This window comes from Physcomitrium patens, chromosome 11 (assembly GCF_059467195.1).
Source record: "Physcomitrium patens ecotype Gransden chromosome 11, ASM5946719v1, whole genome shotgun sequence".
Lineage (NCBI taxonomy): Eukaryota > Viridiplantae > Streptophyta > Bryopsida > Funariales > Funariaceae > Physcomitrium > Physcomitrium patens.
Window position 1 is genome coordinate 302,440 of NC_143420.1, and position 10,991 is coordinate 313,430.

The following is a 10,991-nucleotide window of genomic DNA, read 5'->3' on the forward strand; positions in this document are numbered from 1 at the left end:
TAATATTCTTATTAATGAATACAAAGATATGTAATATATAATATATGTATATATATATGTATATATATATCTATATACATATATATATATATATATATATATGATAATACCATTTTTAACAAATATCATTAAATTTGTGACTAAAATAAATTAAAGAACGTTACTTTACAAAGATTATATACTTACAATAGACTAACTTCTATACCACATATAAATAACTTTGCTATATTGTAATATATAAGTACTTTGAGTTTAGTAGAATTATAACTATTTTTGTAAAGATTATAATAATATATTGTATATTATTTATGTAAGTAAATTTTAATATTCAGTTATTTTTTAAATTTTACAATATCTTTTAGATAGAAATTACTTAAAACATGATTATAATCTATAATATTATCTTTGTTTTACACTACTGTAAAAATAGTATATAAGATCTTGCATATATATATTTCAAATATTTTTTAAGATTTATGATAATTAAAACTATGAGCCACTTTTAACTTGTAAAATAATACTAATAGCTTTAAAAGTTTAAAACAAACAAGGTTGTTCTTGATAATGAATTTGATACTAGATCTACTTATTGAGAGTTTATTTATCTATTATTTTTTATACATAAAATCATATTTCCTATTGGGATTATAATATTCAAAATATTTAAGAATTAATAGATGTATTTTTATTGGCTTTAAATTATTATCAAAAAATTATGTTTATGATACAAAGAAAGTAAAATAACTATCTAATATATATATATATATATATATATATATATATATATATATATTTACTATCTTCTATTAGCGCTAAATAAATACATAAATAAATATGTTTTTAAGAAAAATTAGTTGAATGAAATATGATTTTAAAAAATTTACTAATTTCACCAAAATTTTCTAAATATATTTTTTTACCGAGGAAATTAATTTTTTATTTTCTATTCTTTGTTTTTTAATTTTTTTCCATATTATAATAAATAAATAAAAATTATTTTTATTAATTTTCATATAAATTATATCTATTAGATCAAAATTAATAATATAATAATTAATATTAGAAGATGCATCAATAAAAAAATATCTAATAATATCTTTGTTTTTATAAAAAGATAATATAGATTTATATATCATTTAAATATATTAGAAAAAAATATTTTTAAAAATACCAAATATAGCTAAAAAAACTTAAAAATCTATTCAACTATCAAATCTAAAAATATGTAAACTTTAAAAAAAATTATATTGTTAAATAATCTTACTTTATACTATAGATATTATTATATTATATTATTATTTATACTATAGATATTATTATATTATATTATTTTATTATATTATAAATATAATAAAAATATGTAAGTTGAAATAATTTAAATATTAAATATTTATTTTTAATGACTTTAAATCTAAGCATAATCGCTTAAGCATTGTAGTTACAATCACCATGTTAGTTCTCATAGTTGGCCCTTCTCTACTATAGAAGCATATGATAGTAAAGGACACTAACATATTTATTTTCTCTTTTGGTTCTTTTTTTATATTTAGCATCTCTTCTAAATATTATGGCCTAAATACCTACCTTCTCGACATTTAAGTCAACAAAGGTGATTTTCTAATGTGACAAAGAATACTCTTTTGAAAAAAGTTTTCTTTAACTTGTAGCAATGCTAGAATTGTAAACAACCTTGTTAGCACAAATTGTGCTCTAGATCTTACCTAAGGACCAAGGAAGTACCAATTATATATTATAATTTTAAAGTCCTATTGGCAAACATTGATTAATATATTGAGTATGAAAAATATCCTCATGCCATGTCCTTTGCATTGCACAAAGAGCCAAAACTATTGACTTAGATAGTAGGACAAGGATTGAGAAGAAACACAAGGTATGTGAGAATTGAAACAAAGGATGGAGATTGAGAACATACACAAGGGAAGAGAGAGTTAATATGGAGGATATGGATTAAGAAAAATTATAGTGATGGGAGGGTTGGAATGAGGGCCAAAAATGAGAACAAGAAACATAGGCTAAGAATGGAAACAAAAGATAGGAATTGGAAATGAGAATGTGGGAGGGAGGAGTTAGAACATGAGATATGGGCTAAGAAAGAAAGATGGAGAGTAGATAATCCATCCATTCTAATAATGGATGGATCAAATTAATGGTTAGTAGGATGAATTTAATATTTTCCTATAATAATATATATGTTAAGATAGAAAAAACATACAATTTCTACAACTTAAAGTAATATTTTTAGAATTAACATTTTAACTAATAGATTTTATATAGATTCTTAAAAGAATCAAAATATTATAGATTAGACAATCTCTTGAATCATAAAGGGCATGTTAGCCACTTAGATTGTCTCAAATTTTTACATCACAATATTGAAACCAATATAAGTATTTTTAAAAATAATTTAATTTTTTAAGAAAAAAATAAAATTTGACATATTTTACATTATGTTTTTTAAATAGAATTCTAATAATAATTAAAATATTAATATTACATTAATTAGTATCTAAAATATATTATTTAGAAGATATTGATAGGATAAAAATAATAATTAAATATTTAATTAATCATATTTTTAAAATATACTATTTAATTAATACATTTAAAAATAATAGAACTAATTTAATATAAAACATATATAAGATTAAGCAAAAATTGACTTTAAAATAAATATAGAATTCTTCAATTTCTAAAGCAACTTTATATATCATTGTTTCTTATCATAATTGTATTTTGAAGAAGAAGAAGTAGTATATATAATACTTAAAATATAATATAAATATATAAATATATAAAAATATTTTAGATTGATGATTATATTATTATAATATCTTGTAGAATTTTTTTTTGATGTTAATTGTATTCAAAATTGTTATTAGATGTAATATGTATTACAGATAAAATTTGAAGAAAGTTTTTGGTTTGAAGAGTTGCTATAGAAAGTAACTTTTAAACTTGTAAATTCTAAAGCTATTTGAAAGCTTTTATATAATAATATTATTAACTAGTGCTTTTAAAAATAAAACCTATATCCTCTTTAGTATTTTATATGTCTTTTTCGAATACTAGTCTTTACTTAGGATTCTTATGTGTTTTTTTCTTCATAGTTAGAAACATTCATTCTTAGTTTTATCATTTCACAAGTATACATAATTTTATGTCGTTTGTTTATAATTAATTATAAATATGTCATTAATTTTGATAAATTTGTTTAGATTTATATCTTTGACATCTTATCAATGATATGGATTTATATTTAAAATTTTGGAGTTGTAGTATACATTTATAAAATATGAAATTAAAACTGCTAAATCTATAATATCTATTGTTTGATTTTGATTTTGGTTGTTTAAAAATCATGCAATGTGTTTTGGCTAAAATATATATATATATATATATATATATATATTTAATATATATATATATATAATCACTCACATTTATATATGTATATATATACACACACTAGAGTGCACATAATTAAAAAAAAAAAAAAAGTTACGTTTTTAAGTTAGACTATGTTATTATGTTTTAGAGTAAGAGGTTTACAATATTAAGTATAATCCTCCAACTTCATAATAAAATAATAAAATAAAATTAAGAGTTATATAAGATTCAACTGTTTGTTTTTGCTTTTGTTTTTTTTTGTTTTTTAACAAATTGACATTAATTTTAAACAAGTATATAGATGCAGATTTATTTGTTTCTATGATCAAAAAGAAAAAAGATCAAGTTTTTTTTTTCTTATTGTCTATTTTTACCTCGTGTTTCTTTTAAACAAAGAAATAGATACCTCTCTATAAATTGATATGAAGAAATAGTTCATTATTTTTGCACGGACTGTACAGGTTACATCACATTGACACAAGTGCACTACCCATCTTTGTAGATTCTATTCTTTACTTCTTTCTTTTTTGCACGCATTATTTTTTATGGACTTGGGACTGTTTTTAATAATTGATGGACTCCTTCCTAATTCTAACTTTCTAGAATCAAGTTGTGCTACCTTTTTATTATCTTAACAAAAACCATTCAAGCAGTGCAACAACCATTTTTCTAGTCCACAAGATTTTTGGAATGTGCTCAACATTACAAAACACTGCCAGTAAAATTCCTCCACTGAAAGTTTCAATTAAACTTGCCCATTTAATTATTTATTGTGCATGTATGCGCACCATTATTGCGCACTTGTGCACTATCTCGCAACCGCTAAACTAGTCACGAGGATTTGCTTCGCGTCACTTGGGTCCTTTTTGTCTTTTTTTTACTCTGGATCCCACGTGGTTTCTTCAACGTGTCCTGAAGTAAACACATGATTTCTCTACCATGCAGTTTCCAATCAGGAGGCCTGTCTTTCGAAAGCTTTTGCAGCGGGGAAAAGGAGCTTCTTTGCCCATTCATTCTAGATGTCATTGGGTTGTGAAGAGGCGCTTGGTTGCGTTGATGGTGTGTTGCCTGAGTTCCTTGTATGTGCTCCCACGAACACTGCAGTCGCAGTCATAGTTGTCTGTGCAGATGGTGGGGTTGTCGACGTGAATAGACTCGGTGGGTTGGGGGTTTTGTGGATCTGCGCTGACTCATGTTGTCGCTTAGACTGATCCCTAGTTTAAGCATCAAGTCTGTATAGGACGCAGGCGATGTCCCTATTTAAGTGTTTTACTATCAGTTTCTACGAAAATAAGGTGTTCAGTTGCAGTTTGTGGACTTTTATTAGTAGACTGTACGGGATGGCTTTTAAATGGTTATGAGTGAAGAATAGGCAAACTGTGACGCACTTGCTACCCCGGTCCCAGAGTCTTGCATTCCGAACAGATATCATTACTTTACATGAGAATTCAGCACATGAAAAGCTAATTATACTTCCAACATGAACCGTCTCGTGTTTCTGGCGGTAGACGATGCCACCGAATCAGATAGTTTATACATTTGTTGACCTGGTTTTATTTTCCAATTAAGTTGCATATGGTGCGCAGTTATAAACGTGCTGGTTTACTCCTTGTCGGTGCTGCTGCCATGTTGGCACGACACTCATCTCGTTTCTGGTGCCATGTCCTTACCCAACTAATCCAATCTCTGTCCAGTTTCCAAACCTCATGTTACAGAAGCAGCTACTCACGCGACTGTAGTCAACAGAAGCCTTCGATACCAGCACCATCTACGCAGTTTGTTCCTCGATGCACCTGTACGTTCTTCCATCCTTGCTTCTGTATTTTCCTCCAAGCCGAGGTGTGTTTTGAATGCCGCATCAGTCACATTGGGTGAATCGTGCAATGTCTAATCTAGCGACCTACTTCTCGTGACGATTTCAATGAGGTGAAGTGGTATGAGGCTGTACAGAGGTATGAACTTCAGTTTGTGTGTCGGTGCTGTGTATTGCCATGCCTTAAAATTCTCTGTTTACAATTCACTACGAAACGCTTTGATCAATTATGCAGTTAAATACAATGAGCTACTGCAATAATCTTTTAGTTACGTGACGGTGGTAGTTACAGTACTAATTAGGCTCATTTATTCAAGGCACTAGTTTGTGTACTACCAAATCACGTATTTCTATTTTTTAATTGTATTTTGGCACCATAATTTAGATAGCAGGATACAAATCAAGCTATTAATGTGATATTATGTTTTGCGCACTAAGGAGTTGGAGCAACTTTGAAACTGCACACACACATCATAAGGACAAGAGACAACTAAAGATAAATAAAATGATCAATCTTCTATTCCCAAATGAATTGCAGAAAAGACTCGGTGATGATGCACAATTAGGTTAATCCTCGCAAGGCACTCAGTTTCAAATGCAAAACTTCTGAGGATCGTGCCAAGTAAGGTTTCAGTGGAAGCTGAGGATTCGAAATACCGAAGACCACTGGATGTTCCATGCTAACTTTGGACTCGATAATTTCTCTTACTGTTGTGTTTTGAAACAGTGAGGCAAGGGGTTTACTTGTATGGAGGATATGTCACTTCATGAAAGACGCCTGCAAGCAAGGACTTGTTCGTGACGCCAGACGTCTTTATGGTAGAAAAGAATACTCGATAAATGCCCCACTTCTTGTGCATCCGTGTGTGCGGTCATCGATGAGGGATGAGCATGTGCTGATACTCTTTCAGGTAACTGTAACGGTTTCGATCAATTTCAGATATCAACGTGTCTGATCACAAATGGTTTGCTAGTAATAGGACCTGATTTGGGTGTGTTCTTGCCACTTTGTGATCGAAACCGTGGGTCTATGAGCTGAGACTGCCTTCGGCGGTGCCGTGAAGGGCTCCTTCTCACTTCTATCAATTCCATGCAGAAGTCATTCCGCAAGTAGTTTGAAAACGACTACCGATTTGAGTAGTTGGTGGTTTCTCAAATGTTCTCAGCTGTATCCCCAGCGACAGCAGTCGCAAGTCTGGAATGCTAAATCATCGGTTACTCTCAAGTTTTTCTTGCAGTGGCTTCGAATTTCCTTTTCTCCGAGCATATATCCGTGCGTGGCAACTTGTCCTCCTAAACTAGGAATGATATTATAAAACTGTACTAGAATTCTTCCATTGCCCTCGAGTGTCATGATTATTCACTAAGTGTTTTTCCGCCTAATCAAATAAACTCGAGACTGCAGCAGAACTGAATATTTCGTGCAGAGGAACCTTTCGGTAGTTTCATGGTGCTGAAGAACTCCGACTGCAAGTGCACAGATTTGTGCGACCTAAATAGTACTTTTCAGAAGCCGTTACTATGCATCCAGATATGCAAATTCAATGGCAGATCCTAAACACTATGCTAGTTGCTCACAATACTGATAGCTGAATTTGTAAAACATCGAAGCTTCAGCCTCAATGGCTTAAACTAAAAAACAGATTAAAGGGCTTTGAATAAATGGAAAGGATACACTTCGTACACTCAAGCTTGCAATAGGATGATTTAGTTCCAACTTGCTTTAGTACCTTAGTGCAATATAACAGCCCATGAGGTAGATCGACATTCATTGAATGATGTACATTACAAGTAACAAAAGATGAGAAACGGGACTGCCAGTTGGGTAGTATCGAAATGAGACAGCGGGTGCCAAGAGACAAACAATTGCTTCAAATGCAATATCACCGCTTGCTTGGTAAATGGCCCTTGGGGTTTCACCTTTTTGAAATCTCTCCCTATACACAAGATCTCTAGAAATGATACGCTACTTATGATGAAAACGTTACATTGAAGCAGAACACTCTGCTATCCACACTCGGGAGAACATGACATTTCCTGAATCCTCTGAAACCTTTGGGATCTATGAACACTGCTTCAGCAAAGGAATCCAAGGTCTCAAGACTACAAAGTACACTTCTAAGCAGGATGAGAAGAAAATGCACAAGCGAAAAACCGCACGAATGTACAGGTCCTCACTTGTCCTGGTTCAGAGGATTATCAGGCGACTTCTTCCACAGCTTCCACAACATATCCTTGTATTGAGTGTGAGTAAGGCCCGGTTTCTCTTCTTTGAGAATTGGCAGCTCTGACTCTTCAAATGCCTGTTCAGCAAGCATGAGAGCTTGAGATGAGAATGGAGAATAACACATCTTTTCACAATTACATCGTAGGTAGAAGATATAGAAAGGACGCTCATTGTAGGGGATCATACCGAGGATCCATCATGATTGTGCAGTACCACATGGACTAAAAAATAGACAGAAATACCTTGTACGAAGCTTTCAATCTTCGCTCCGGATGCCGATCGGCAGGCAATTCTGGAGCATTCAGAGTGCCGATTTGGGCCAACGCCGACTCCAAGTCCCGCGCATCCACGAGATCATCCTCCCGATTCCGATTCGAAACACTGACCAACTTCTCATACTCATCAGGGTTGCTCATTCGGAGCTCCCTCTTCTTCGCCGCTGCAGCTTGAGCTGCCAACGCTGCCTGCTCCTCTTCCTTCCGTTTCGCCAGCTCTGCAGCTGTGACTTTCGGCACGGGGACAGCCACACGTGTGGCCTTCTTGTCAACACGTTTGCCGTACTTATCCAACTCCTTCTCCTCTTGCTCGGCAAGCTTCTTGGCCTCGAGCTTCTTCGCAGCAGCCTCGGCCCTGCGCTCGGCCTCTTCCTCCCGTTTCTTCGCGGCCTTGGACACGGGTCCCTCAGCCTCCTTCCAATACGATTCCTCCTTCATACGCTCCTCCTTCACCTTCTTCTCTACATGCGCCTCGGCTTTGCGCGCTCGCGCCTCCTCGGCTTTACTGTTGGTGCCCATTTTCTTGGGCATAGCTGCTCCTTTCAAGCAGGATTGAGCCGACCGAGGGTTCACTTCCTTCCTACCTTCCTTCCTTCCTGTGCTTGTGGACACGACCTTACACAGACAGACAGACACATACAACGTACTTAGAACCTCGGCCCTACAGAACGAGTCAGCGGAATCCGATCGATCATCAACAGAACAATTGCAATAGGAAGGAATTGAGAGTGAAACCCTAAATCGACGAGAAGTAGGAAGGCGGAGAAGCTCTCTACATCTGGAGGCTTCGTTTTCCCTTCCTCCCTCCTCCCTCCTTCTTTGGCTCACCTCCATCCTCCTCCTCCCCCATTCATCCTTCATTATACTTCATCCTTCATTATACTTCATCCTTCATCCTTCATTATACTTCATCCTTCATCCTTCATTATACTTCATCCTTCATCCTTCATTATACTTCATCCTTCATCCTTCATCCATCCATCCATGCACCTTGAACTAATGCTCCACCTGTTGCAGCCATGAATAAGGAATGTGTTCATTTTTTTCTTCTTCGTCTTCTTCTTATTTTTAAAAAAATGAATAAAAAAAAAACTGTTGATTTAAAATCAATTGAGTCAAAATTCTAGTAGCACATATCCACCTTGAATTATGCATGCGATTCAGAGAATTTCCATTTCGTTTGTCACAAATTTAGCTATACCAACCCATTGTGATTTGTTCAATACAAATTTTTTATGTGGTGTGAACTTGATAACTAAAATAATTCGGTGGTAGTTTTTTCAAAACCATGATCTTCTGTAAAGAAATAAAATTTAGTATTAATTAATATAAGAAAAATAATATTTAATTAATTTAATACTGCTACTGTGAATTTAACTATAATTGCAATCATAACAACACTGATAAACAATTGATGCTACAAAAAAATAAAAGACGTTTAAAAAATTAAAATATATTTTTAATTTTCTATTTTTAAACAATAATAATTAAAGAGTTTTTAAACAAGTATTAAAAATAGATTCAAAATAAAAGAAAAAAATACTTACTACGACATGGTGCTCAAAAACAGAATTAGCAATCTTATATTATTTAATGTCTTTATAAATCATCATACAAGATTTCAAAAGAAACTTTTATAATAATTTTTATATCCATGTTTGATAATGATGGTTCCAAAGCACCTAATTCTCCAACTTTTATGAAATGCAATTCTTCAAATTTATGTAGTAGATGCATTGCTAATCCATAATATTCAAAATAATCTTGTCCATTTGTATGGATCAACCTATTATGTAGAAATTTAACATCATCTTCTACTTCATTACATGTTGCAACATCAAAAGTAGCAAATGTGTTGTCTTTAAATTTATTGAAAGAATGCTTTGAAAGAAAAATACTTGCTATATTATAACAACATTTCAAATTCCATAGTAGTTTTCTAAAATCTCTTTTTTATTCAATAAAAATATAATTACTTTACACCAATTGGATTTTCTTTAACTTTCTATTAAAAAATAAGTTTTATTTAATGTAGAAAATATCTTTCTTAGTAAAAGCTCAAATTCCAATCTATTCTTGTTGCATTTCATTAGATACTTAGAAATCTTTGTATAAATTTTTTATATTAATTTCTATTTAATAATTTTTTTTCTTCAATAAAACATTAAATGCTCCAATATAGACTTGAAATCCTTTCCAAGTCTCTCTACAAATATCTTGCAAGTTTGATATTTTCTCATTTTGTTCCATGATACTTGAAAATCTTGATATAAAAAACCATATAAATAGCTATAAACCATGATTATATATTGTTAGATTAATTCCAAAAGATATGCCATAATGAATAAGTAATAAATATTTTTTTTTTTACTTTTTTGTCACTTGAAATAAAAATTATAATTGATTTATTTTATATTTTAAGAATATTTACCAAACATTTCTATTTATCTATAATACTCTATAAAGCATATATTTTTCTATTCTATTCATTAAATTCATAATTTTAAAAAAATATTTAATTATAAATAATTCTATAAATAATATTGATATTTTTTAATATATTGTAATAATAAAATTCAAACCTAGAATCTATTATAAGCCTTCCTAATTCTAAATTATAATTCCAAATCTTCAATAACTTATGACAAAAGAAATCTATCTAACATATTATTATGCAAAACTAAAATAATCTTTAAGCAAGATGAAAAAATATTTTTAAACCTTTAAAATAAGAATATAACATCAAAAAATAAAATTTCTTAAATAAACCCACCACCTTTTAAATAAAAAACCAACTGAAATTCCAATAAACATCCAACCAAAGTATATCTTATGTACACTCAACTAACTCCAATACAAATTTTATTCATAAATTTTAATAAATATAGCTTTTAAAATTTATTTTTATTTTTATTTTTTATCTTTCTTGTTTCTACTAATTATAATATCACAAATAAGAATCATTTTTAATTTTTTTTAATATTTAACTCAATTTCACCTATATTCCTACAAATTTCTTTCTTCTTATATTTAAACATACAAATAGCATATACTACAATTACTAGTTTTTACAACAATATCAATCATTACTAGACCTAATAATATTTTTCAAAGTCACACATTAGCACATTTTTGCCACATCTAACTTATTATAAGAGAATGTTTTTAAAAATAACAAAATGAAGATAAAAAAATTAATATGCAAATTCTTATTGACATGTAGGAAGAAATGAATAAAGATAGTATGTAAAAGAATCAATGAAGGCAT

The 10,991-nt window shown here is 30.7% G+C and overlaps 1 protein-coding gene and 1 long non-coding RNA gene across 2 annotated transcripts; one reads left to right on the forward strand and one right to left on the reverse strand.

Moving 5' to 3' along the window:
• The first annotated feature begins 3,719 nt into the window (after positions 1-3,719).
• On the forward strand, positions 3,720-6,951 carry LOC149988074 (uncharacterized). The gene is made up of 2 exons (XR_016505334.1): positions 3,720-5,203; positions 5,949-6,951. It is a non-coding gene; the product is annotated as an uncharacterized LOC149988074 (long non-coding RNA).
• A 22-nt stretch (positions 6,952-6,973) lies between these two features.
• Positions 6,974-8,434, reverse strand: LOC112288131 (uncharacterized). Its single transcript, XM_024531983.3, has 2 exons — positions 7,691-8,434; positions 6,974-7,524 (listed from the first exon to the last, which is right to left on the reverse strand). Exons 1-2 carry the CDS (start codon positions 8,252-8,254, stop codon positions 7,396-7,398), a joined length of 693 nt encoding a protein of 230 aa, XP_024387751.1. The 5' UTR covers positions 8,255-8,434; the 3' UTR covers positions 6,974-7,395.
• Between the last annotated feature and the right edge of the window lie 2,557 nt (positions 8,435-10,991).

Bases quoted from the DNA above. Each gene is read 5' to 3' on its own strand.
- LOC112288131 (XM_024531983.3), bottom strand. From the start codon at position 8,254: ATGCCCAAGAAAATGGGCACCAACAGTAAAGCCGAGGAGGCGCGAGCG. The intron at 7,525-7,690 runs GTATTTCTGTCT...CTTGCTGAACAG, and splicing joins GATTGAAAGCTTCGTACAAG to GCATTTGAAGAGTCAGAGCT.